The following is a 26,154-nucleotide window of genomic DNA, read 5'->3' on the forward strand; positions in this document are numbered from 1 at the left end:
CTTTAGCCATGGAACGCTTCTGTCGCGTTCGCAGAAGCTCGCCGCGTTTATCGCGAGTTTTTCTCCCTGTTCTCGAGCCTCTCTCCGGATTAACGAGTCCGCAATTTCTTCGGAAACCGTTGATTTTACATTCGTTCCTCGCAATTACCTCTTATCGCGGGAATTTTAATTATTCGCTTAGCGCAATTAGCGATGCTCGATGAAGGAAGCAGGCTTTGATCCGTTAGGCTGCCATGTCGGCTCAGGTCGACGCTTCATTTTGTTTTATCCCTGTCACTTGGTATATTCGGTATAATTAGACTCCTTTTTAGCTTAAGTACGATCGTATCAACGTATAGTTAAACTAGGAACAGCCTTTGAAAGTGATTTATCGAGTGTGAGTCAGTTAGGATAAAATGTATAATTGGATGTGACGAGAAAGGGATGAAATAAATCGAGAATTCGATTCATTATTAATATTTATTTATTTATTTATTCATACCGGATTAACCCATTAGAAAGATTACAAGAAAATTATTATAGCGAGTATAGGTGCACGAGACAAATTACAAGAAAATTATTATAAATTATAATAATATAAAAATTACTATAGTAACTATGATAACATGGGAAAATAAAAATAAAAATATACAAATATACATACAGACGAGATAATATATATCTGTAAATTTGTTTACAGAGATCTGCAATGTAGTAGCTGTTATATGAGTAAAGGGATTGTCTGAATAGATCTAGTGTTTTGTTACAGGTAATATTGTTACAGGTTGAAAGTAAAATGGATATTTTTAATTAAAATCCATAGCTAAAACTGTCCGAAATATCGATAAACGATATTCGAGGATGTATTTTTAAAGAGGAGATAAATCTAGAATTTTAATTCGGTATTTCGGGGAAAACGTTTCGTTGAATCGAGTATGGAACAATTGCCAGTCGTAAAAATTAATTGGTAATCGCAATTCCGTCGCTTGCTGTGTAATTTATTACATAAAGCAGGCAGGCAAATATTCGATGAGATAAAAAGCGCGAAGAATTATGTTCGCACGCGGAAACAATGTATCGATGCAAATTACCTCGTTTGCATCACTTGGCTCACCTTTATTGCTTCGTGAATTACGTTCTCCAAAAAACAAAAAATACTGCAGACAAGTGGATAAAACGGATAACATTGCACGCAAGCTGTATATCGAAATAAATATCTCGTTTCCAGGAATCGATATAATTATATCACGTAAGTGTGATGTAATTAATGATAAAGCTTGTCTTCGGATTAAATGAATTCTTATAAAACATATGTATATCCTAGTAATAACTTCGTGATGCAAGTAATACAAATTGCATCTTCGAGCAGTATTCCTACTCGAAATAAATACACGTAGGAAACTATGTTTCGACAGAGAAAATTTCTAGAAGAATATTAGAAAACGGACAAAAGAATGAGAGGCAATGGACAGAAGGCGATTAAAGAACCTTGGTGGGAATGTAATTAAATTTATGCCAGCTCGGTTTATTTCAACGCAGTGAGATCATCACGGAAGTCAAGTTTAACCATTCCTTTCTTCGACTATGGCGACCGAACGCAAGAAACGAGATAGAATCTCGAGGCATATGCGTTTGATTAACATAAAATAGAAACGACAGGGATAACGCCAGCAAATCTCGGGTATAATTAGGCTCTGATTGCAAGAAGCACACTGCTTCTGTTACATATTGTATCGAAACAGTGTCGTGCTCGAGTTATCCGGATATCTCTCGTCCCTTTCTACTTCGCGATCAAGATTGCAGTCATAATAACGAATAATAGTAATAATAATTAACAGTGGGTATCATTCCGTATTATTCTATGTTAATCCTGTATTGCGTCTACGAATAATGTTCCACTGGAGTGAATTCCAATTTCCGTGAAAATTATTTTCATTTACAAAGGTTGCTTAGATTTAAGAATGAAAATTGAAGGAGAATTTTGCAAACTGTTTCGAAACAATATGTAACAGAATGTACGCCTATGAATAAATTAAACGATTTGCAAAATAAACAATTTTGCAAGATATCTGAATAACAGCTAGAACACGAATATGTTTCGAAACAATATGTAACAGAATGTACGCCTATGAATAAATTAAATAAATTCGTGTTCTAGCTGTTATCCAGATATCTTTCGTCTCTTTCTATCTCAAGATCAAGATTGCAGTCATAACAACAAATAATAGTAATAATAATTAACAATGGGTATTATATTAAACCTATATTACGTCTACGAATAGCGTTCCATTGGTGTGAATTCCGATTTTATTGAAAATTATTTTCATTTACAAAGGTTGCTTAGATTTAAGGATGAAAATTGGAGGAGAATTTTGCAAATTGTTTAATTTATTCACAAGCGTACATTCTGTCACTTATTATATCGAAACAGTTTCATGTTCGAGTCGTTATCCGTATATCTTTTGTCTCTTCCTATTTCGCGATGAAAATGGCATAATAAGAAATAATAATAATTAACAATGAAATATCATTCGGTATTATTGCATGTTAATCCAGTATTACGTCTACGAATAGTGTTCCATTGATGTGAATTCCGATTTTATTGAAAATTATTTTCATTTACAAAGGTTGCTTAGATCTAAGGATGCAAATTGGAGAAGAATTTTACAAATTGTTTAATTTAATCACAGGCGTACATCAGGCCAAAGAGTACAGCGGTTCAAATCGCAAGAATCGCGGCCGTCACCTTGGTGACTATGTGCGTGGTCCTTGGAAGCTTCATCCTTGCAGCATCCTGGGTCCAAGCTCGGGCATCTTGCACCCCTGAGTCCATTGCCGCTATGCAGGCTGAGCTCAGGTTGCAGCAGCAGCAGCAACAGCAACCATCCTCCGTCTCCTACCAGCAAACCGGATTCTTCAAACACCTACAGCCGGAAGCTCTCATCCAGGTAGGTCCTTGAACACTGTTACAAAAATGATCCAAAATCTCCTTTCATCTATACTTAAAATATTAAATTATTTTGGAAACATTTATTTAGTATTCTAGACTCTGGGAAAATTATTATCTCACACCTGGTAATTCCTGCATGCTATTGGAGAAAATTAAAAACAGGTTTGAAAGCAGTTTCATATTTCAGAAGGGTCATCAAAGAATGATTAAAAATATTTTTCTGTACACTGTATCTTGGATTTTACTTTTTACAGAATTGTTTGAATTTTGATAGGTTAAGTTAAAGAGACGAATTAAGTTTTCGTTTATTTTGTTAACGTCTTTGATATAATAACTGATTTTCCTAGGAAGAAAGTTTCCCTACGCTTTTCAATGCAGAAAGATCGTGCTCGCATGATATAATATATAGATACGATCTACCGATCTGACTGAAATCGTTTCTCCTCGCTTAATTCCTAGCTCCATATTGAAAGGAATTTCCCATTGCGCAGCAAGCCAGCGAACAAGTAGAAAACTCAGAGAAACGGCAGTTGCGAGTTACATTTTACCTTCTAAACAACATTATTCCTCCACGCTTCCTCGTAATACTTCCATTAGCTCTAATAACAGTGTAACCTTTGCGGATGTAAAATAGCGTGGAGCTCGATAAATGGAACGAAAGGATCGTCCGAGGAAAGAAAGCAAGAAAGACGTTAAACACGGTTCTGGTAACGTAACATGGTACTCAAACACTTCGATTTGTACGTGGAAGTGAGAAAAGTAGGTATGTCGTTCCCTCTTTACTCTAAAAATGCGTTTCCTGTGTAAAATTTCTACGCGGCTAGGCAGAGCCTGGTGTATCCTATTTCGCTCGACGTTCAAGGCGGTGCCAGCTTTCGAGATTTCTAACTTTTCACCGCAATTTTAGCCGATCGTGAAGGATCGATGGCGGATCGATCGTGATCCTTTCCAGTCGAGCGGAGCCGTTTGAGTTTATGGTGAAAAGCGAGGAAGGGAAACGCCACGGGAACGGCGATAACACGATTAACGCTATGGTGCTGAACAAAGGAATCAATTTGCTTCATACGGCCAAAATGCTTGGAAAATACGAACTCTCGAGATGCGAGGAAGCTTTAAGTATTCAGTCAAACAATCGACGAGTTCCGGAAAGCGGATATATTCCCGTTTGGTGCCTCTCTTTCGTGGCGTGCCTCGATTATGTGAATTTGTATGAACACTGTGGAGGAAGAGGAAGACTGTGGAGGATGATATATATATTTTAATACTATTGTGGATAGTAATATATACAGACGTATTTTTATCTTCTGCTCTACTGTCTCCTATCTGTTACTCTGCATGTATTATATATCGGTAATATATAGTAGGTCACGAAAGTATTCGAACGTTGTACTTAAAAAGAATTGTCTAACTTAAAATTCCGATTTTAATGCAACAATTGCTCGTACAGTCATTCCTATGTTGGCAGAAAATGACGTTGAGGGGGTAAAATCAATAACTACATTTTTAATAATTTTTCGAAAGGATTCTCTGACTCAAAATTCTGATTTTAATGCAAGAGTTGCCCATACAGTAATTTCTTTGTTGGCAGAAAATGACAAGGAGGTAAAATCCACTATTAAAGTTTCGATAATTTTAAAAAAAATTCTGGAACTCAAAATTCTGATTTTAATGCAAGAGTTGCCCATACAGTCATTTCTTTGTTGGCAGAAAATGACGTTGAGGGGCTAAAATCAAGAATTGAAGTTTTAACAATTTTTGAAAAGAATTGTCTAACTCAAAATTCTGATTTTAATGCTAGAGTTGCTCATACAGACATTCCTTTGTTGGCAGAAAATGACGTTGAGGGGGTAAAATCAAGGACTAAAGTTTTAACAATTTCTTAGATTCTTAAACAGGATGTCACATACAATTGGGGAAATTTTTATTATAGAGTAACAGAGGACCAAAAGTTAAGTATTTTTTATTCCAAAAATTTTTCTTTATCTCGTTATATAGTTACATTTCACAAAATTGAGACCAGACTATAACTTTAAATAACGATTTCACCCACGTGAAGTAATATCTGGAAATAGAACAAATTGAACCAGGTGTAACAACGTTATGCTTTATGTACACGTATACTTCCATTAAAATCAGAATTTTTGAGTTAGAGTACTCTCTTAAAATTTGTATAGCATTCGAATACTTTTATGAGCAACTGTATATATTACTGACTTTTATGTCACGTAATATGTTACTGATATATGATAATATGATACTGTATATACAGAATGAATTATTCTGTATATATTTCATATTTTATACAAAATGGATAGCTCCACTTTTTGAATCTTTTCGAATTTCAGTGTCAAAGCACTCTACTCATTCCTTTAATTTCTTGCATTATATTGTATTTAACATAAATTTCTATTATACTTTTCCGTTCCGTGGATTTAATCGATTCGCTAAATGAGTAGCTCTTATATGCCATTTTTTATATTCTATACATTTTTATACATCTATTTTAATACTTCGATGGCTATTAGTATTGACATTTCAATGCAATACGATCGGGAAGTAGAGATCTAAAGATTGAAAGGAACAGGCCTTTTAAAAATAGGTGATAAATCCACAGAAGTTTCATAAGAGAAGCAAATAGGTTTTACTACCGTCCAAGAGTGTGATAAAAATGCGCATCTAATCTCGAAGTCAAATAGAAACACGAGCCTGGTAATATTGAATTATTTCGCACGGTAATGATTATTGAATTTTAAAATTGCTTTATCTTAAGAAGCAGAAAATACGACTCGTCATGTTCTCCACATTTGGTGTTCGTACGAATCGTTCATTTCGAAAATACAAATTCGCAGTGATTGATTTCTAAATTTCACACGAGGTATACCTCGTCGGAGGATCGGTATCGCGCTTGAATAATCGTGCATTTACAGGAGATGCAAAAGTCAGGTAAAAGTATGTTTAAAAATGAAAGTGAAAGTCAAATGAGAAAGCGGAATAGTTATTCCTTCGCTGTGCAGGAGTTTTTCAATAATAAAGCTATACGAAAGAAATCGATAGGGGCTAAGAATCAAGCTGAAAGTTAAGATCGGGCATTTCTATTATTTTCAAATGGCTAATATCGGGTCATTCCGTAAGTAATACATCCCTTCTCCCGAAGAAAGGTGAAACGAGCGTTTCAGTTAAATGATTAATCGCCATCGCGTTTTCTTTCATTTTCCGCGCAGCTCGCCATTTATCTCTCGATCCTTTGATCTCTCTGCCAAAAAAGTTGCCTTATTTTATTCTCTTGTTTTTAGAAATAATCAGGCCATTCACCCGGCAACTTAATAGCGTCGCTTTAACGATTAATCTTCATTTAACAATTAAATGCAACTTCAAATAGGGAAATCATTTATCTATCAACGCTTAGATTTCTCTTCCCCCCAAAAAATTCCATTCCCCAGTTTTTAGAATAATCTCGCAAATCAGAGTGCTGTCTTGACAATTAATCTTGCCTGACGGTTAATCGATCACCTGTCCAACTTGAGTTTAATTCTAATTGAATTTTAATTTAATTTCGAGAAGAAAGGAAACGCGATTTAAATTGTCACCGGTGTTCCTTGAAATCGCTTGGCACTAGCGAGCGTGCATATTAATACGATCGAGCAGTTCGTGGGCTGCTCGATATGAATTTTAATGCAACACTGAAAACACGCCTTTTATGATGAGACAGCAAAGAAGAATCGCTTCTCACGGCACTCGAAGGAAAGAAAGGATCGTGCCCGATCTATGGTCACGCCCTTCTTTGTGGTATTCGCCTCGATATTACCGGCAACAACGAACTACCGTGATTTATCGTGATTTATTGCGAATTTTTTCATTCCCCAAGCCGCAAAACCAGATTTGTAGCACGGTTATTGCTCTATTGGCTAGTCGATTTTACGCGAATCGCGCTTCACCTGATATCCACCGGTGATTAAGTTTTTCTTTGCGCAGTGATTGTAACATTTTTCGCGCGTAAACGCGTGAAAGCTTGCGAATACTTGCGGATTTGAAACACGAACAAGGAAAAAAGAAAGAAAAGAGAAATAACGTGAAAATCATATTATCTATGGAGTTACCCAATATTAATAACCACTGTGTACATCTGCGATATATAAATAATTAAGCAATGAACGAGAAAAATAGTAAAACAAGAGGATCCAAGAATCAACATTCCAGTGCAATTTAAACTCGTTATATCCTCCACACTTAGAACCACGAGAACATCGATTCCATCAGCATCTCTCACGCTTCGATCTCCGACAGATTTACTCTGCGTCGCCTCTAAATAACCAATCAGTCGGTCGATCGATAAAAATAAAGGGGAAAAATAAGGATCTAATTTGTTTTCCATGCGATTAATCGCGGAACAGGAGTACTCTCAGGGAGAGAATCGATGAAGCACGACGGGACTCAATTATTCAGCATCGCGCGTTTCGAACGGACGTCGGAGACTTCAATGCCTGGTACCGATTAATCGTTGCGAAGACGAGTCGTCGCGTTCGCGGCTACGCGCTTTCCCCGCTCGTAAATCGCCTGGCTTTCGTGGTAACCCCTTTGTATGCAAAGGAAAGACGCGGAGGATTTATCAGTAGGAAGGGAAGGACGATTAATTCTGCATCGAACGACGACGGTGAACGAAACGCGCAGGAACGGTGCTCGACGGTGCTAGGAGCTGCGTTCAAGGAGAACCGCAACAGAGGATTACGTAATCCGGGTTACGTTCTTCCATGTTCGAATGATTCGAGCGAGAAACAGGAAATCGCCTTTTTGCCTCTTTCCACTCGCGAATCTTGCCACTGTTCCGTTTCAAGGATTTATGGACGATCATTCAACTCGTCCTAATTGGGAACTGTAATTCGTTTCGTAGTAGGAATTTTGATTGCGTTCTTGCATTTCTTCGTTTTGAATCGGGAACCGTTAATTTTAGGAACATATTTTGCAATGGAAAATTTGAAGACGTTGTAGGTTACACAAAATTTAGTTTTAGTGAAATGGGGCTTGTTGCTGGTTGATAAAATTGATCGAATGATTCGGAATTCTGCTAGAAAATTCTTATATTCTTTGCGATACTCGTAGGAAATTTTCACGATATATATGTTCCATTGAAAATCTGGAGAAATTGTATAGAATTTATTTTTATTTAAATTATATTTGTTTCTGGTTGATTAAATTGATCGAATGGTTAGAAACTCTGGTAGAAAATTTTTACATTCTTTGGGATATTCACGATATATTTGTTGCATTGGAAATCTGGAGAAATTGTATAGAATTTATTTTTATTTCAATTATGTTTGTTTTTGGATGATAAAATTGATGGAATGGTTTGAAGTTCTGGTAGAAAATTTTTACATTCTTTGGGATATTCAGAGAAAATTTTCACTATATATATATATATATGTTCCATTGAAAATTTGGAAAAATTATTGTGTTCAGTTTCGATTAATAAAATTAATTGGCAGTTTTAAAGTTATAGTATATAGGAAATTTGTATAGGAAGTTTTATAGGAAGTGTATAGGAATAATTAAATTTTTATAGCAAGTATATAGGAAATTTGTACATCTTTTGAGATACTTACATGAAATTTCTGATCATTTATATGTCTCTTATTATTTCTAATAATTTCTAATGAAAACACGACTTTCGGGGGTAAAACGATAGAAAATTCAATATACCTGAACAAGGATTGAATACAAAATTAAATTTCCAGTTTCATTGCTTCTCTCATAAAGAAAATCATCTAGCAAATAGAAAACAAAAATAATACTAATCTTATCTTTTATTCTACTATAGAAAGAGCGAATCGCCTTTTATAAATATAGAAAACCACGCAAAATTTTATTTAAATCCCGTTAATTTCCGATTAATAAAATTTAGGTCAGAGAAAGAATAATTTATTTCTTTCAAAAAAATCGAGATTTCACTTCCAGTTAATAAATTTCATCATTTATCAGTACTTATCAATTTATTACTATTTCCATCGTGAAACCACGGTCACATATTTAATATTTAATTACTCAGGGTCGCTTTCTATCGAAAAGTTATCTTCTGATAAAGTTTCACTTCATTCGCGAATCACAAAATATCTAAATTGTCATAAAATGCGATAATTGTCAGTAATAGCACAGGCATCGTATGTAAAGTAATTTTTCCTAATTTGGAGCTGCTGTGACACCAATCTCATACACGCTGCCCGATCTATTTAAACGTAAATGCTGGTGGTAATTGTTCGAGGTTGGACATCAAAAAGGAGGTGATTGTTATTAACTGGTGATAAAAAGTACACGTGTTACGGTATCAAAACGAGGACGTTCTCGAGCCAATCGGAGCGTGCAGAAACTCTTCGCGTTCTCGATCTTCTAGGACAAGGACGACGGTTGTCGTTGATTTAAATAAAACTCGGTAGAAAATTTCCATTTGCGATTCGTAATGACCGGTCGAACGGGTTGCTCGTTTGGCCATATTTTAAGGCGAATTTACAAAAAGGTAGAGGCGCGATGGCGCTCGTAAGTGAGGTCTGAGAGCAAGGATGATGAATTGATCCTCGAGCAGTCACGTTTTGGTCCAAGTACGTGATAAAATCCTGTTTCTCTGGAAACGATGATTTTCTCATACCTCGGTCATGTCGAAATACAAAACGAATTAATTTCTTTATAATTTCTTCGAAGAAATTTGGGGCTTTGTCTGGTGAAATACGACCAAATGTTATACTCGGAGGAATGGTAGTCTTTTTATTGAGAAACGTGTTTCGCGTTCTGTGAAAACGTTGAATAATATTCACGCGAATTACTGTGAGAAATAATATTTGGATCGAGAACGAGGCATTAATTATGACACGAGTTGCACAGTTTTGTAAATTATACTTTGCTGCTTATTCGAGCAATTTTGAAATCATTTCCATATTTACATTCGGGTCGAAATTAAAACAGACGCGTGTGATTCGATGATTTATACTTACAGGTAATTGGGTGCATGAGTTTGTACTAATTTCATTTATAATTGCAAATTATTGCAAATTATTGCAAATTATTTTATATTTACTGTTCTATATTTTGCGGTATTTAATTCTTTCAGTGTCGAATAATGTTGTCTAAAATAACGAAAAATACTTTCTACATATTTGCCGATTTTTCTCTGATAGTTTGAATAAACAATATTAAATTTTCGACAGATATCGATCAATTTTTCTTCGTTTCTGAGCATGATTTAACATCATATTCTTGGTTTTTCTTATCTAGACTCGATTTTCTTGGTCCACGTAGAAATAAATAAATCGAGAGTGACGTGAACGATAAATATAATAATATTTTCTATTTAATTCTTTGAGTGTCGAATAATGTTGTCTAAAATAACGAAAAATACTTTCTACATATTTGCCGATTTTTTTCCGATAGTTTGAATAAACAATATTAAATTGTCGACAGATATCGATCAATTTTTCTTCGTTTCTGAGCATGATTTAACATCATATTCTTGGTTTTTCTCATCTAGACTCGATTTTCTTGGTCCACGTAGAAATATATAAATGGAAAGTGTCGTGAACGATAAATATAATAATATTTTCTATTTTTATGTAAGATGTCTTCGTTTCGTTAATTTTTCATTGAACGACCGATCGATTTTCACTTCAGCGATCGGTTGCATTAGGATCAAACGACGAATACGTTGTTAGATCGCCATTCGAGTCGCGTAAACCGATCTTACTTTCTACCAACTGCCTTAAACGAACCGGAAACCATGCTGTATCTACGTTATTTGAGCGTTCGCAGCAGAGAGGTTCGTGAAACGTCTTGAAAATAAGAAGAAAAAGCAGGGAAAAAGGACTTAATGCGAGGCGAATTTCTTTCTCCGCGTATCACGTTGCTCGCGAAGGTGTAATTCGAGAGAGAGAAAATTCGCACTTGCTAATTAATCAATCGCCCGTTGAAAGTTAAACACCTCGCCGCGAGTATTAGCGTCTATTCTCTTTTCCTGTTAACAAGTGAAAGTTCCTCAGAGGAGGCCATGCACTCGACTCTCTGCCAACAATCAATGTTAATTTCGGTTTTCTGCCTCGTTGGCAGCCTAACTCGAGAAGCACCTAAATAGCATGCTGGGATATTTTCGTGAAAGTTGACATCGGTTATTTAATAATTAGTTCCCATAATTTCCGACACTTCGACGCGAAACCACGCTGTTTTATTGTTCGAAAATAATAGCATGAATACTAGCAGATGGCAATTTCACGGAGATAAGTCCAGGATAAATGTGAAATCTGGAACTTTGGGCTCCTTAACCTGCTTCGTGCCTAGGAAAAAGACTAAATTTCAGTTCTGGAGGGAATTCGTGTTTCATTATTAGAAATTTAGATAAGAAAATTAGATTAGGATATTTAATTACACAAAAGTGTCGAATTATCGTCGTCTATTCTTAAATTAATTAAATAATACGATAAATAATATTTTTCCTTGCATATGTTGAAAATTTTCTTTCTTTCTCTTTAAAAGCTTCATTATTGAATTAAATTAGGTTACTTAATTACATAAAAGTGTCGAATTCTCCTTGTCTATTCTCATATCAATTAAATAATACGATAAATAATATTTTTCCATGCATATGTTGACAATTTTCTTTCTTTCTCTTTAAAAGCTTCATTATTGAATTAAATTAGGTTATTTAATTACATAAAAGTGTCGAATTCTCCTTGTCTATTCTCATATCAATTAAATAATACGATAAATAATATTTTTCCATGCATATGTTGACAATTTTCTTTCTTTCTCTTTAAAAGCTTCATTATTGAATTAAATTAGGTTATTTAATTACATAAAAGTGTCGAATTCTCCTTGTCTATTCTCATATCAATTAAATAATACGATAAATAATATTTTTCCATGCATATGTTGAAAATTTTCTTTCTTTCTTTTTAAAAGTTTTATTATTGAATTAGATTAGGTTATTTAATTACATAAAAGTGTCGAATTCTCGTCGTCTATTCTTAAATTAATTAAATAATACGATAAATAATATTTTTCCTTGCATATGTTGAAAATTTTCTTTCTTTCTTTTTAAAAGTTTCATTATTGAATTAGATTAGGTTATTTAATTACATAAAAGTATCGAATTCTCGTCGTCTATTCTTAAATTAATTAAATAATACGATAAATAATATTTTTCCTTGCATATATTGAAAATTTTCTTTCTTTCTCTTTAGAAGTTGCATCAATAGAAATTTTGGTAAGGAAATTAGATTAGAATATTTAATTACATAAATTGTCAAATTCTCGCTGTCTATTCTTACGTTTACACTATTAAATAATGAAGCAAATAATATTTCTCCTCGCAAATTTTGAAAATATTCCGCCTGTCGAGTATTATATAATATAATAACTGATGTGTATAAAATACACGGAATACACTTAAATTATTTCAGAAGGTGAAGAAATTATTTAAAATTACCGTAGACACGACTGAAAATTTCAATTTTTCAGAGTCATTCAAACCAGTCATTATACCATTCATCGTGTACCTCAAGGAAGTTATCCTTTTGTGGTTTTGATCGCCTTGACATTAATTACCGTTTCACGGTTTGCGCAATGACGAAGAATCGAAGTCTCCAGAATAAAGGTGTCATTGCACAGGCAATTCGTTTGTATATTTTCCACTCTCCAAGGCTTCCAGCAATTCGTCATACATTCTGCTCAAATTGCAAGAGCTCGAATACCACGTCTTTTCCTTCTCTGTTTGCAAATACGCGTTCACGAAAGTCGTCGATGAAGGAGTTTCGAACGTATCGATGCAACGCTGCGCTTTTTCCAACATTCGAGGGGAATGCATTATGAAACGTTCCGGTACACGCGACTCGTTCGATTGGAACTAATTTTTGCGTAACGGAGGAAAGAAAATTATCCAGTGTTTACGCAGACCTCTGCCGGGGAAAATCGTTCCGGAGATTCCACTACTTTCTATAATTTTCTTTGCCTCTACTCGGTTTCTTCTTTTCCACTTTTTCGTCCACGCCACTGCGTCGCAGTTTGCCCTCAGCAGTGCAGAAAATCGAATCCTTCGAGGAGTTTTAAATTTCCTACGAAATTTCTTTAATGGCTGCGTGTATTTATTTTCTAAATTTGGCGAGTTAAGGCGGACAAACGGGTGATTAGCTGACAATAGCGATAATCCACGTGCGAAGGATCAGACAGGGATGATTATCCAGAAATCGAGATAGTTACGAATTTTTGTTCCTTTTATTCCAGTAGTTTAATCTCAATGAATTACGAATTTTTGGAAATATTCCAAATTATCAGGAGCTTTCAATTCTTTTATATTTTCTTAAAAATAAATTTTCATTCATATACAGGATGTTATGTTATGGGTGGTATAGTGGGACAGCAAGTGGCATTTCTTATGAAGAAATAAATATCACAGAAAAGGAGAAATAAAATTTTGAAAATTTGTATAGAAAAATTTATTCTTCCTTTTCTATGATACTTATTTTTTTCCAAGGTATATACTACCTTTTGATCAGTTATATCTTTGATAATTCAACACTCTGTATATTTTTATGATAATCAGTTTATAAATAACGAAACACAAGAAAAGATAGTGTTTTTTCAATACTAACTAAATGGAAAGATAAGTAGGAAAGGAAGAATAAAATATTTCTCTACGAATTTTCAAAATTTTATTCTTTCTTTTCTATGATACTTATATTTTCCAAGGTATATGCCACCTTTTGATCAGTTATATCTCCGATAATACAATAATCTGTATATTTTTATGATAATCAGTTTATAAATAACAAGACACGAAAAAATAGTGTTTTTCAATATTAGCTCAATGAAAAGATAAGTAGGAAAGGAAGAATAAAGTATTTCTCTACGAATTTTCAAAATTTTATTCTTTCTTTTCTATGATACTTATATTTTCCAAGATATACACTACCTTTTGATCAGTTGTATCTCTGATAATACAACACTCTGTATATTTTTATGATAATCAGTTTATAAATAACGAAACACAAAAAACATAGTATTTTTTTAACATTAGCTCGATGTACACACTGAGGTCCAAGCATATACATATTTGCCAGGGTTTTTTCAAGAATTACGACGATGTTATTCCCTCCGATCATCGTTGTGTAACAATTTTTTCCTTTCATTTTTTCCTTTTATTATTCCTGTTTATCCGCGATTTTTTCCTTTTTCTTTCAACTAACTCTCTGGTTAATATTTTTTCCGAATATTCGCGATTACGTCTCATCGATGTTTACCAAGATGCAACGTCGTTGAGTTTCAACGGGGAACGTTTCGGTTTAAAGAAAACCGATATGAAAGCATCTCGAGAGGATGCTGCGCTGGATTTTTGCGACTCTCGATGGAAAGGTACGTAGCACAACGGAAAGTGGGTTGCCCGTTGCACGCACCAGCAGCAAGGTGAACGTTCTCTAAAAAGGTTTTCTCTCTGCAAACTAACTGTATTGTTACCCGTTCGTGTCCGAGGCGTTGTATTCACATGCTGCATCACCTTGACGATGGAAACAGCTCCTTATCAATTATCAAGAATGATTTTCACCGACATTGTGCCCTGTGTCTGCCTCTGTCGGCGTGCGTGTTCACGCGACGATGCCGATCCCAGCTTCAGATTAGAAAATTCCCTCGCTCTCACGGGAATCTTCTAAATTTCACTTTTCCTCCACGTACCGGGATTTTAAATCATTCAGCTACCTTACATGTAAGCTAAAACTTACGTATAATTTATTTCGAGAAATTTTTGGTAAAAGAACATGAGAATTTTTAAAGAAATAAAAGATTAGGATGTTTCTTTAACGCGAGCATTTTTAAATAGAAGAATATAGAAGAGGAAATACTACAGGACTGTTACAGAATAAATTTGTTTCAAGAAGTTTTGGTAACAGGGAACGTGAGAATTTATAAAGAAATAAAAGATTAGGATGTTGCTTTAACGCAAGCATTTTTTAAATACAAGGATATAGAAAAGGAAATACCACAGGACTGTTATAGAATTAATTTGTTGTTTAATTGAATATAGAAGAGGAAGTATTACAGGACTGTTAAATAATTTCTATATTTTTTCGAGATTCTCTATCTTCAATCTTGTATTATTAATAAAACAGGCGCATTCGACTGTAAACGACTACCAGAAGTATTATTTAATTAATTATATAATACAGCCTCTGAAGGATTAAATGGAAAGTAATATCTTCGACTTTCTACCATCTACAGAGAAGAAAGTACATTAATAAAAGAAAAGCAAGAAGAATATCTCAAATTCGTTATACTTTGTTCCCCAAAAATTATTTTACATTCTACCTTCCTGCTTATTCTACTGCAGGAAGTCATTTCCTTCCTCGTCTTGGGAAGAATCAGCCATCTTGTCGTTAATCTAGAGTTCCCATCTCTAATTAACCATTTCTAAAATCATACTTATCACTTTTAACCCTCGAATAATATACCATATTTTCACCTTTAAGGATCACGTAGGACGCATCTCGAAGACGCATGATCTTTCATGTTCCCGGTACTAAACCTAATTACCAGCCATTAAGTTTCACTCGTCTAACTTAAAACGCAACAAATCTCGATTACGTGAAAAGTAATTTATTTGATCGTACTTGCCCGATTAATTTCAAAGGACGCCATCCTCCTCTCGCATAGTACTCGTGTCGAATAGGTGCTTGCGATTAAAAGCGGTGCTCTAGTGACGTGAAAAATGGCTTGTCTGGCTACACGGTAGCGTGAAAAATACTGAAATATGGGTAGAACCAGTTGCACTTATTAGAAATACCGTGCGGTCGGGCAAAAGTGTGCCGTCGATTTCCATCTTCCAAGCGATGAAGGCACGCGAGTGCCAATCTACATGATCGGGAACGTCGCTGTATCCTGTAATACGAGGCTGACAGTGTGCACGTCGCTTAAGCACGATGATTACCCGTCATAATGGCTCGCTAATTGATAGGCAGCTCGCAGAAGGGGTTGGCAAGATTTCTAAAGAAAGCCTGTGGGAGCGTGTGGTCGTGAGCTCGTCTCAGCGCGGTAAGTTGCGATACCGATTTCTTCTTCGTGTCCCTCCTACTCTTCTTCTTCTTTTGTACACCGCAAAATCCATCGATTTCCTTTTCCTCGTGAAATCCTTCCAACTGTTTCACCCGCTCGGCCCAGTTCTTCCACCGACTCGAAAGTAAAATCTAAATACACCGCGCGAATATTTCGACCTGCTGTTTGGCAAACAGCGAGGTATAGAAAATTATTTCTCGATTCTTAACACTTATAACGAGTGGGTCCAGAATTTTTGCAATTGCTAAAAGTGTATACTAGCTTTTAAAAGAATTAGCGTTGATATCACGATAAAATTGTAAACAATATGTTTATGTAGTCATTAGAGATCGGTAATTCTAGCGTTAAGGGAATATTAGAAAAATATTAGAGAAACATTGGAAAAATTGTTATCTTTTTTATTTACTACTGGTGACAGATGAGTGGTGAGGTATAGAAAATTATTTCTCGATTCTTAACGCTTATAACGAGTGGGCCTAGAATTTTTGCAATTGCTAAAAGTGTATACTAGCTTTTAAAAGAATTAGCGTTGATGTCACGATAAAATTGTAATCAATATGTTTATGTAGTCATTAGAGATCGGTAATTCTAGCGTCAAGGGAATATTAGAAAAATATTAGAGAAACATTGGAAAAATTGTTATCTTTTTTATTTACTACTGGTGACAGATGAGTGGTGAGGTATAGAAAATTATTTCTCGATTCTTAACACTTATAACGAGTGGGCCTAGAATTTTTGCAATTGCTAAAAGTGTATACTAGCTTTTAAAAAAATTAGCGTCGATATCACGATAAAATTGTAATCAATATGTTTAGGTAGCCATTAAAGATCGGTAATTCTAGCGTTAAGGGAATATTAGAAAAATATTAGAGAAACATTGGAAAAATTGTTATCTTTTTTATTTACTACTGACCAAGATTTGTTTTACCTTGCCTTTTCTTCTGTATTCAAAAATTTGCTAATTATTATCGGTAAAATTTGTTTCGAAATTTGTCTATCACGTAGATCTCGCAGTGAAATTATTTTTCCATCGAATTATCGTTTAATGTACAGCGAGAAATTCTGTCGATTAGTTAAATTGATCCCAATTCGAGGTTTTCAATATTCAGGAGTATTGGCCCGAGTGGAAAAATTGCGCTCAATAAATATTCAATGTGACAACCGACGGTTGGAAATTGAGGATCGCGGTTGTATCGAATTAGAAATCAGTGTCGTATTATTGGTTGACGTTGCAAAACCGACAGTTATCGCGTAACCATTGGGTATTCAGGTGCCATTGTCCGTTCTTGGACGGTGGTTTCGTATGGATGAGGAACTTCACGGTTGATTTCTACGAGCTATGGTTTCTCGCGTGCTCTACCAATGCTCTTTGACGGAAAAACCGAGAAAATATCGAGATCGCGTGTAAACGACGACATAAAAGTTAGTAACCACCTGTGTGCTCCGAGGGTTAAGAAATTTCACTTGTTTCGTCTCGTTCTAGCTTGACGATTATACAGGTTGTCGCTCGAGCACCGCAAAATCGTTTCTACATCCTGAGCAATTTCCCAAGTGGAAAGTGCTCGGGCTGTTACGGTACCGTCTGCATCTACTCGCAATCGCGATCACAGGTTTTTTCCGCTCCTCTTACAATTTATTGCCATTTTATTCGGATTTATTCGACCTCGAAACGTGACGGATTTTTTCCATTCCGTCCAAGTCCACCGATTCGAAATTCGATCGAAATTACTCTTTTTAGTAATTAAATAAATCATTAATTGATATATCATGAAACTCGTTTTACGAGAAATATAATAATTTTAAATTAACACATTGAATTAACATTTAAGAGGTAAAAATGTCTTATTTTAGACTCTTTATGCTTTGCAATTGCTGAGAATTGCAGTGCAGTTGCTTTCCTAAAATTAATATTAATTTTTATTCTAATATGCTCTTTTATTTCCTTTCATATCGTATTTAGGTACTTCTATTAGTTTCTGTATTTAACCCTTTGCACTCGACAATTTTTTGGCCAGAGAAGAGTAGAAAATCAAAGATTCTCCATTAAAAAACTGAGGATACTTTTTTGAGCAGTAAAGAAAGAATTGTATAATAATAGAATTGTAGAATTATTTGATTTCGATACCTTGCACACTGTTACATTACATTAAATTTGATATATTAATTAATATCGATCTTCCAAATTTTATGAAATAGTGACTGAGGGTCACCTCTCGAGTGTAAAGGGTTAACTATACAATGTCAGTCGAAGCTTCCCTTTTTTACCCTTTTCCCATCAGCAAAAACCCATTTCTTTACATTAACTTTCTTTTCAAATCTGCACACTCAGAAACTCACACTACACCACACACGCCCTCTATCCAAGTCTGTATTTAGGTACTCATTAAAGATCAGTAGCTGTAGTATTAATAAAAGATTGCTCGATTTTTTCCATTTCGTCGATGTTCACCGATTGGAAATTTAATGGAAATTATTCTTTTTCGTAATTAAATAAATCATTAATTGATATATCATGAAACTCGTTTTATGAGAAATATGTTAATTTTGAATTAACACATTGAATTAACATTTAACACTAGAACTACCGATCTTTAATGGGTACTTAACTATAACGTGCACAGATTATAGTAATTTCAGCGGTACGATGAGTATGAGTGAATATATTTATTACAGTTCTTTCTTGATATCTATTGATACCAATTTTATTTTTGAAGCAGGTGTATGTGTTCGGTGATTGAAAAAAGGAGAATTCTAAGACCAATCATTTTGACTAGGTTGGTAGTTCTAGTCTTAAGAGGTAAAAATGTTTTATTTTAGACTCTTTATGCTTTGCAATTGCTGAGAATTGCAATACAGTTGCTTTTTCAAAATTAATACTGATTTTTATTCCAATATGCTCTTTCATTTCCTTCCATATCTTATTTAGGTACTCATTAAAGATCGGTGGCTGTGCTATTAATAAAAGATTGCTTGTTTCGATACTATTTAAAGCTTCCCGAAGAGGATTTTTCTTTTACCGTTAAAATGAATTATTGATTGAGATATTATGCCACTTGCCTCAAGGCAAACATCGTTGTCGTTTCGTATTAATATCGAAATCGTTGTTTTCGTGATGCAACCGCGTATTTTAATTACGATTTAACACGTCGTTAATATTCCTTGAATAAACAGCGTTACACATATGAATGTGCGATAAATAGAGCGTGTATCGTTGCTGTTGCATCAATGCTGAGTTTTCCTCAGAATTCCTCAGGTAAAATAATTAAACGATCTGTATCACGAAGCAGCACTTCTAACCAGGCTGCGCGAGAAATGAAATATTTTACATCGGATATTGCATAAATTATCGATGACTCATAATAAATATTTGCAATACTTTTAAAAAAGTAACGCGAGAAATTGAATAATTTACATGTCACGTGAACTATCAATAATACATTACATTACACAGTCTACAACAAACAGATCTGTAACGTGTAAATCTATTCGATAGACACGTCTAGAAAATCTCTAATTAATTTAAATTTAAAATTTCATTACAAATTTTCACGAGGCAGACGAGGATACCGAAGAGCTTCGTACCAAAACCGAGTGAAAGGAACATAAAATAGGAATAATACAGGGAACGATAAAATCGGTGTTACAGTTAAATACTGCGTCGAAACGATTATTCGATTATTCGCAGAAACGTACTAAATGGAATCCCATTTTAATTAAACCGCGAGATATCGACCTCGAGATGGAAGAAACGGCGAATGCAGTCTCTGGTTCTCGGTAGTGGAACGCAAAAACGTGACGTTTCGTTCTGAAATGGTAGAACTTTCTCGTACACCGAGTGGCAACGATCAAATGTAGCGCTGCGTGCAGATCCTGGCCTCTGAATGGGTAGTGGGAAGATGGAAGTTTATTTCAGCGAGCCTAGAATTGCGAAAACCAGAAGCTGGTCGGTAGCCGAGCCATTCCGGCTACCTTTCATTACGTTCACCGATATTCTAGAAAGTTGTCACTTGGACGAGTAAAGCGAGAACCCCCGTTTTGCCAGCCGGCAAACAGAAACGCTGCAAACGTCCAGGCTCGTCGGGGCCTGATGCAACTAACGTTTCTTGCACGATAATGGCTTCCTGCTGACCAATCGCCAATTAGGCTCTCGAAAGATCACGATCGTTTCCTACTCCTCATAACGCTTCATAACGCAACGATGATCCAATCTTCCAACGATCATTGCCTAATCCGAGACGACGTCGCTGGATGGCTCGAGGATCGAGATCGCAGTCTGCGCGATAACCGGAGAAAACGACCGAGTAGATCGGATGAAAACATTAATGGAAGCATCAAGATGCATCAAGATGGCCGTCCGATGCGTCGTCGTATCTACATCTCTAACGGGACACGCGATAAAAGCTTATTAAGAATCTATGAAACCCCAGTTTCATTCGTGGCCTCTGCTAATTGGAGCGCATCTCTGGTATCGATTAAACGTAATTAAAATCCAGTGGATAATCGCAACAGGAGATAATTGGCTGGTCCCTGCGTGCAAGCGTCTGTCAAGAGAGAGAATCCAAAGGAGGATCCACGGAGGCGACCGCGAAACGAAGACGAGTCGTCTCGAGCGTTCCTCGAGGCTTTGAAAGTTGTATAAATATCGCCATAGTAATCATCCGTTGATGCAACTCGTTTTCTTCCTGGTCGCGACACCGGGTCGCGAGTGAAAGCGAACTCTCTTCGTGTTATCGCGTTATAACCTCGCCGAGGAGGATGGAAATCGAACGCGACGAGAAGCTCGATTAACTACCACGATCCTCCGACTCTTGCGAAGAAGCACCGGTCGACCCGACGATCCTTGCTGTCTTTTTTGTCTTATCTAACCCGACGAGATTGGTATCTCATCCGAAACGGGATTCTGATGGACGTCGGGGATCACGATATTCGTGATTGGACAGAGATATTTCGTTTTAGAGAATATTAATGCCTTATAAACGGGATCTAACCTGAGAACTGCCTCGGGAGATTTTAACGACGACTTGAATTTTAATACGCGATTTCTCCAGTGAAGATTAATGGGACTCATGCATTCTTTTTGTAATGCTGATAGACTTTAAGAATCCCGGTGTAATAAAATGTACGGGTTCGTCGAATCGTGTACGTTGACGCTGTTGGTGTCTTTATGACACCGCGAGATTTATGAGATAGCCCGAGATATTTACGAGTTGAACGCCCGGTATTTTTATACGGAATTAACGATTAGTTCTACTTTGGATCTTCGTATCGAGGCTTGGCATTGCGGGCTGTAAAGATTGTCGGAGAAATCGTGATGTAGAGGAATGTTTTGTCGATGTGCAGGATACCATCGAGACAAAGGAAGTATCGCAGTCCTTGGCTGAACAAACACCACCGAAGAAGGAAGCGGAGCCAGACACCAAGGACGTGAAACTCCACAAGGAGGATGAGAACAATTCAAAGTCAGATAACGAAAGCGGCGACCATGACGACGATGACGACGACTACGATGACGACGAGTTCCCTCCTGTACACATTAAGCTGCCACTTCAATTCGATTTCGACGAAATTGCCGGCGTATGTTAATTGAAATTTAATTCACAAGCAGTCTTTATTCAATTTTCGTAAGGATTGATCATTTTTTTGTGGGTTATTTTATGGATTTTTTAGACCCTGATTCAAGAGGCACGCAGCAGAGTTTCTTGCGTGGTTGAGAGACGAAGGGCTGACCAAGTGATGGACGGTGCTAATAATAATAATATCGACAATGGTACTGATTCTCGCTACCAAAGACTGAGCGGAGAACGTGTGGCTATTTTGTGCGAATCTGGCAATCCTCATCAAGAGTATGTATGAATTTATGTATAAAATTCTTGAGGAGATGAATTAATTCGTAGATAAAGCAAATGAAAGAATATAAAAGGTTTTTAAAAGATGAAAATATTGAAAATTTGAAATTTTTTGATTTATTATCAGGCAACAGGATCAAGAAATGCTTACGCCAATCATCATTCCTTTGGGAACCGTCCAAGTACCAGTCCAGAATCAGGAACCAAATCCAAACTACTACCAGTACCAAGTGCACACTCAATATCAAGTTCCTGATATGCAACAGTTACCACTCAGCGATCCACGTGGACTTAATCATATTCCACCTGGCGTCCTTCCTCCTGAATTGCGAAATATCCCTCAAGTAATCATGGAGATGAGGCCTCCTCGTGTAGGTCCACAGGCACCCATGATGGGACCACAATCCCCCCCAATGGGCCCACAAGTTAGTATACATCCCAATCTATATCTTTAATTTAATGTTTCCACGCTTAGTTGTTACATATTTTTCTTTAGTTTCTGTTCATGATATTTCATATTAGATTAGATAGCTGTATCTGATGTATAAAATATTCACTTGTTTTCGAAATAAATAAAATCTAATAATTTCACTCAGGTGGAGGTACGCCGAATTCCCATCGAGTTGCGTCATTTCCTGGCAAATCTTATGAGACGTATGCGACCACCAATGCCCCAGGAACCGCAACAAGTGCCCGTGATGTACCAACAAGTCGAGCAAACATCTGGAGGTTACGGTCAAGAACAAGGTCCAGCGATGATGCCTCCTCCAGCACCGCAGCCAGAAGCTCAGGTTCACGAGCAAAGGATTATTCCTCACGTGTTGATCCCACAAACCGAACAACGTCCACCTCAATTACCACCTCAAATGCCACCTCAAATGCCGCCTCAAATGCCACCTCAAATGCCACCTCAAATCCCGCCTCAAATCCCACCTCAAATGCCGCCTCAAATACAACCCCAAGTGCAGCCCCAGATGCAACCTCAGCCTCAAACTCAGCCACAGCCTCAACCACAGCCGCAGCCTCAGGTTACTGAGAGACAACATTCGCCCTTCCAAGGAATTCCATTCGAAATTCGAAGGATCATCCAACAAGTACCTTTAGAGATCAAGAATATCATTCAACATATCACTGGTGAGGTGAGACCAGTGCCTGTACAAGTACCTGAAGGTGCTCGCCGCGAGGTAAATTATTAGATCATAATATCTATGTCAATAGCAACAAAAAATATTATTGATAAAATTTCAATTTTCTTCTAATTAAATGAACATAAAAATAAAAATATGCTTCGTTTTATAACTAGTATTATTTTATTATCTTTGCTAATGTAAATAATATTGGAGGCAATATTATTCATTGGAGTGATTTTATCCATTTTTTAGAACGTACAAGAATTTAAACCGTTCCCGGAAGGAGCACAACCCATTCCTCTGGGACTTCCACTTCCGGTAGAGGTTCGAAATCTATTGGAGCATGGAAATATCGAGGGTCGTCAGCGACCGGATGGTTCCAGCGAACAACAGGAAGCTAAACCTTTCCCCGGACCGGAAGATGACAGCGAGGAAGAAAGGAACTTCCCTGTACCAGCAGAAATTCGTAACATAATTCATCAGGTAAATGCAGATTAATTAATTAAATAATGAAAAGATGCCTCTCAAAATTGCACGAGAAAGTTTTAACTAAGATTATACTTTTACCATTATTCCTCACAAAGCATTTTATTTTTTAATATCTGTTTAACATTTCTCTAATTAAATGATTAAAAACCGTAGTATGGAATTTAATTAGCTGATTAAGATTATAGGAATATTTTATTCTTAGCGGGTTATGTAACCCGAGTATCTTACATTTTTATTAAATAATCATATTCCGGTTTTCAATTAACTTTCACGTTATGAAATAATGTCCCATTTTAGGTATTTACGATAAGAAGTGATATATAAGAATAAATGAGAACCGCTGGACCAGCAATTTTTCACTAGAATAATATCTGGTAGCGTGGCCGAGCGGTCTAAGGCGTTGGTTTAAGGCACCAGTCTCTTCGGAGGCGTGGGTTCGAATCCCACCGCTGCCATATTTTTTTATTATAATTACTTTAATCTTATCTCTTCAAATTCTAAGACATTCTGTACTAATCATACCATCAGCTATTATGTTTAATTAAATTCTCAGCTTTGTTATGTACAATTAATTTTTAGGTCGTAGAAGGTAATGCTTTTCCAGTACCAAGATTTGCTATGTCGCTGAGACCTGTCGAATCTTTGGAGATACCTGTTGAGGCTCGTGCTGAAGTCTCCGATAGCCAAAGTTCCGAACAAGAATCAGAGCAGAGACAGCAGGAACAGCAACAAACGACTCACTTGATGATGCAACAGCAGCAACAACAGCAGCAAGCTCAACAGCAACAACAGGAGCAAGAAGAGGAAAGTCGCCCACACTGTGAGCAGATAGTATAATATTTATATTTTTCATATCTATATTTTTCCTTGTACTCATTTTACCAGGTTAAAATTTTAATTCCATTGATATCTCTTAAAAACAGAGGCAAGTTTAATTTTTTAAATTATTGAAATTATAAAATCATGTTGATCATACTCCAATTTTTAATCTCCAAATGTTAATTACAATTTATTGAATTTATTAGTTATAAGTGATAACAGAAATAATTCCTTATCCCTATTTAAGAAATGAAAGTTACATAGGTCATTGATCTCGTGAACATTTTCATTTATAATGAATACAACCATATAAAATATTCGCAATTTGTTTATAGACGTCCAGCCACGTTCAGTGCGTTCCATCCCAGAGGCATTCACCCATCGCCGTGAGAAACGTGTACGCCGTTGCGCTTGTGATTGCGCTTGTTAATTCCACTTGCAGCGCATCGGATCGAATGTCCCATCGTACCCGGTCAAAGATGCCCAAAAAAGAAGAAAAGCATCTCGGAACATGTTTGACGAGTTCCTGTAACCCGAAAAAACATTTTTCAGGCTATCACAGTACATGAACGTTTTCCTCCTTAAATTTCATATTTTTGTAAATTTTACTCAAGTAAACTGGACCAGGTACCTCACATCGTAGAAGATAATATGGGACGAGTGTCGCAGAGGTTAAGAGCGTTTCGTTAAGTTTGTAGTATTATATCGTTATAAAGCAACAACGCCACGGACATATTTTATTTAGGCTGTTCATAGTACGATGGAAGCAAATAAAATGGCAAAAATAAAGACAGTACGTGGCCCAGAAGACACTGTAGAGAGTAGAGATTTATATCAACAGGGATACACCTACAATTAGGGGGGAGGAAGATCTATTGTTTACGAGTGATATTCTTTCTAAACTAACACGTCTCCAATGGAGGAAAGGCATTAATTTTGTCATTACAGTTTCTTCTTCTAGTGATGTAACCACATACAGGGAGAAAATGGGAGATATGAATAAATCTGTGATCGTTTCGTTCATTATCATTGAAAAAGAAAAAAAAAGAGAAAGAAAGAAAGAAGAAACTAATAATATTCTTAAATATAATCAGAGACAAGTTTGTAACGTTTCATAACGATCCCTATGTATTATGTGGATTTGATCAAGAGACACGTCAAATTCTTTAATTCGTGATCAATATCGATTTTTTCGTTTGGTTACTTTTAATCGGTTGTTTGCTTGAAAGAGTGAAAATAAAGTTTGAAAATCCTTTCGTAAAATCCAATTTCCGGCTTCGACGTGTATATTATTACTCTTGTTCTGTATTTGCAGCCTCGTTTTTTTGAACATCACTTTTTACGTCTATCCTAAATTGTTTTAAGGTATGGATATTTTATTATTCTATATTTTCTGTATTACATACACACACACATATATATAAATATATATATATTTTTTTTCATGACAATTAATAAAGCGACAAGATTATTGGTTTAGACTCGATACTCTGTGAATGTGTCGTTTTATTTTTTTTAGATAGCTTTCTAGTTATCATCAAGGTTTAAGACATCTTAAAAAAGTATACACAATAAATATTTTTGATAAGAAGCTTTTAATGTAGACTTGTAGGATATAGCGTTTCATTGTAATATTGCGCCTGAATTAATAATACTAATAGATATTTTAATACTTTTATATTATTATTGGATATCAATTCTCATAAAGTATACGTTAATATTTTTTGTGTAGGATTTTTATATGATAGACAATCCTAGAATTTTTCTTGATAAAACTATGATATAAAAGAAAAAATTTCATGAGAACATCGATCAATTTCCAACCTTAATAAATCATAAAAATAACGATATTATTATTGTGTTTAAACAT

General features: G+C 35.7%; 1 protein-coding gene and 1 non-coding gene across 2 annotated transcripts in view; both read left to right on the forward strand.

Moving 5' to 3' along the window:
- Window positions 1-25,673, forward strand: part of LOC108548603 (bromodomain-containing protein 4) — a 36,713-nt gene extending 11,040 nt beyond the window's left edge. The window contains exons 2-9 of the mRNA XM_017901631.1: window positions 2,670-2,927; window positions 21,341-21,574; window positions 21,668-21,843; window positions 21,974-22,271; window positions 22,443-23,030; window positions 23,229-23,459; window positions 24,045-24,285; window positions 24,620-25,673. Coding sequence (XP_017757120.1) covers window positions 2,670-2,927; window positions 21,341-21,574; window positions 21,668-21,843; window positions 21,974-22,271; window positions 22,443-23,030; window positions 23,229-23,459; window positions 24,045-24,285; window positions 24,620-24,714 — 2,121 coding nt within the window. The 3' untranslated portion in view covers window positions 24,715-25,673. The remainder of the gene's footprint in view (window positions 1-2,669; window positions 2,928-21,340; window positions 21,575-21,667; window positions 21,844-21,973; window positions 22,272-22,442; window positions 23,031-23,228; window positions 23,460-24,044; window positions 24,286-24,619) is intronic.
- On the forward strand, window positions 23,839-23,920 carry TRNAL-AAG (transfer RNA leucine (anticodon AAG)). The gene has a single exon. It is a non-coding gene; the product is annotated as a tRNA-Leu (tRNA).
- Window positions 25,674-26,154: the final 481 nt, after the last annotated feature.

This window comes from Eufriesea mexicana, unplaced genomic scaffold, assembly GCF_001483705.2.
Source record: "Eufriesea mexicana isolate 0111107269 unplaced genomic scaffold, ASM148370v2 scaffold1741, whole genome shotgun sequence".
NCBI classification, from domain to species: domain Eukaryota; kingdom Metazoa; phylum Arthropoda; class Insecta; order Hymenoptera; family Apidae; genus Eufriesea; species Eufriesea mexicana.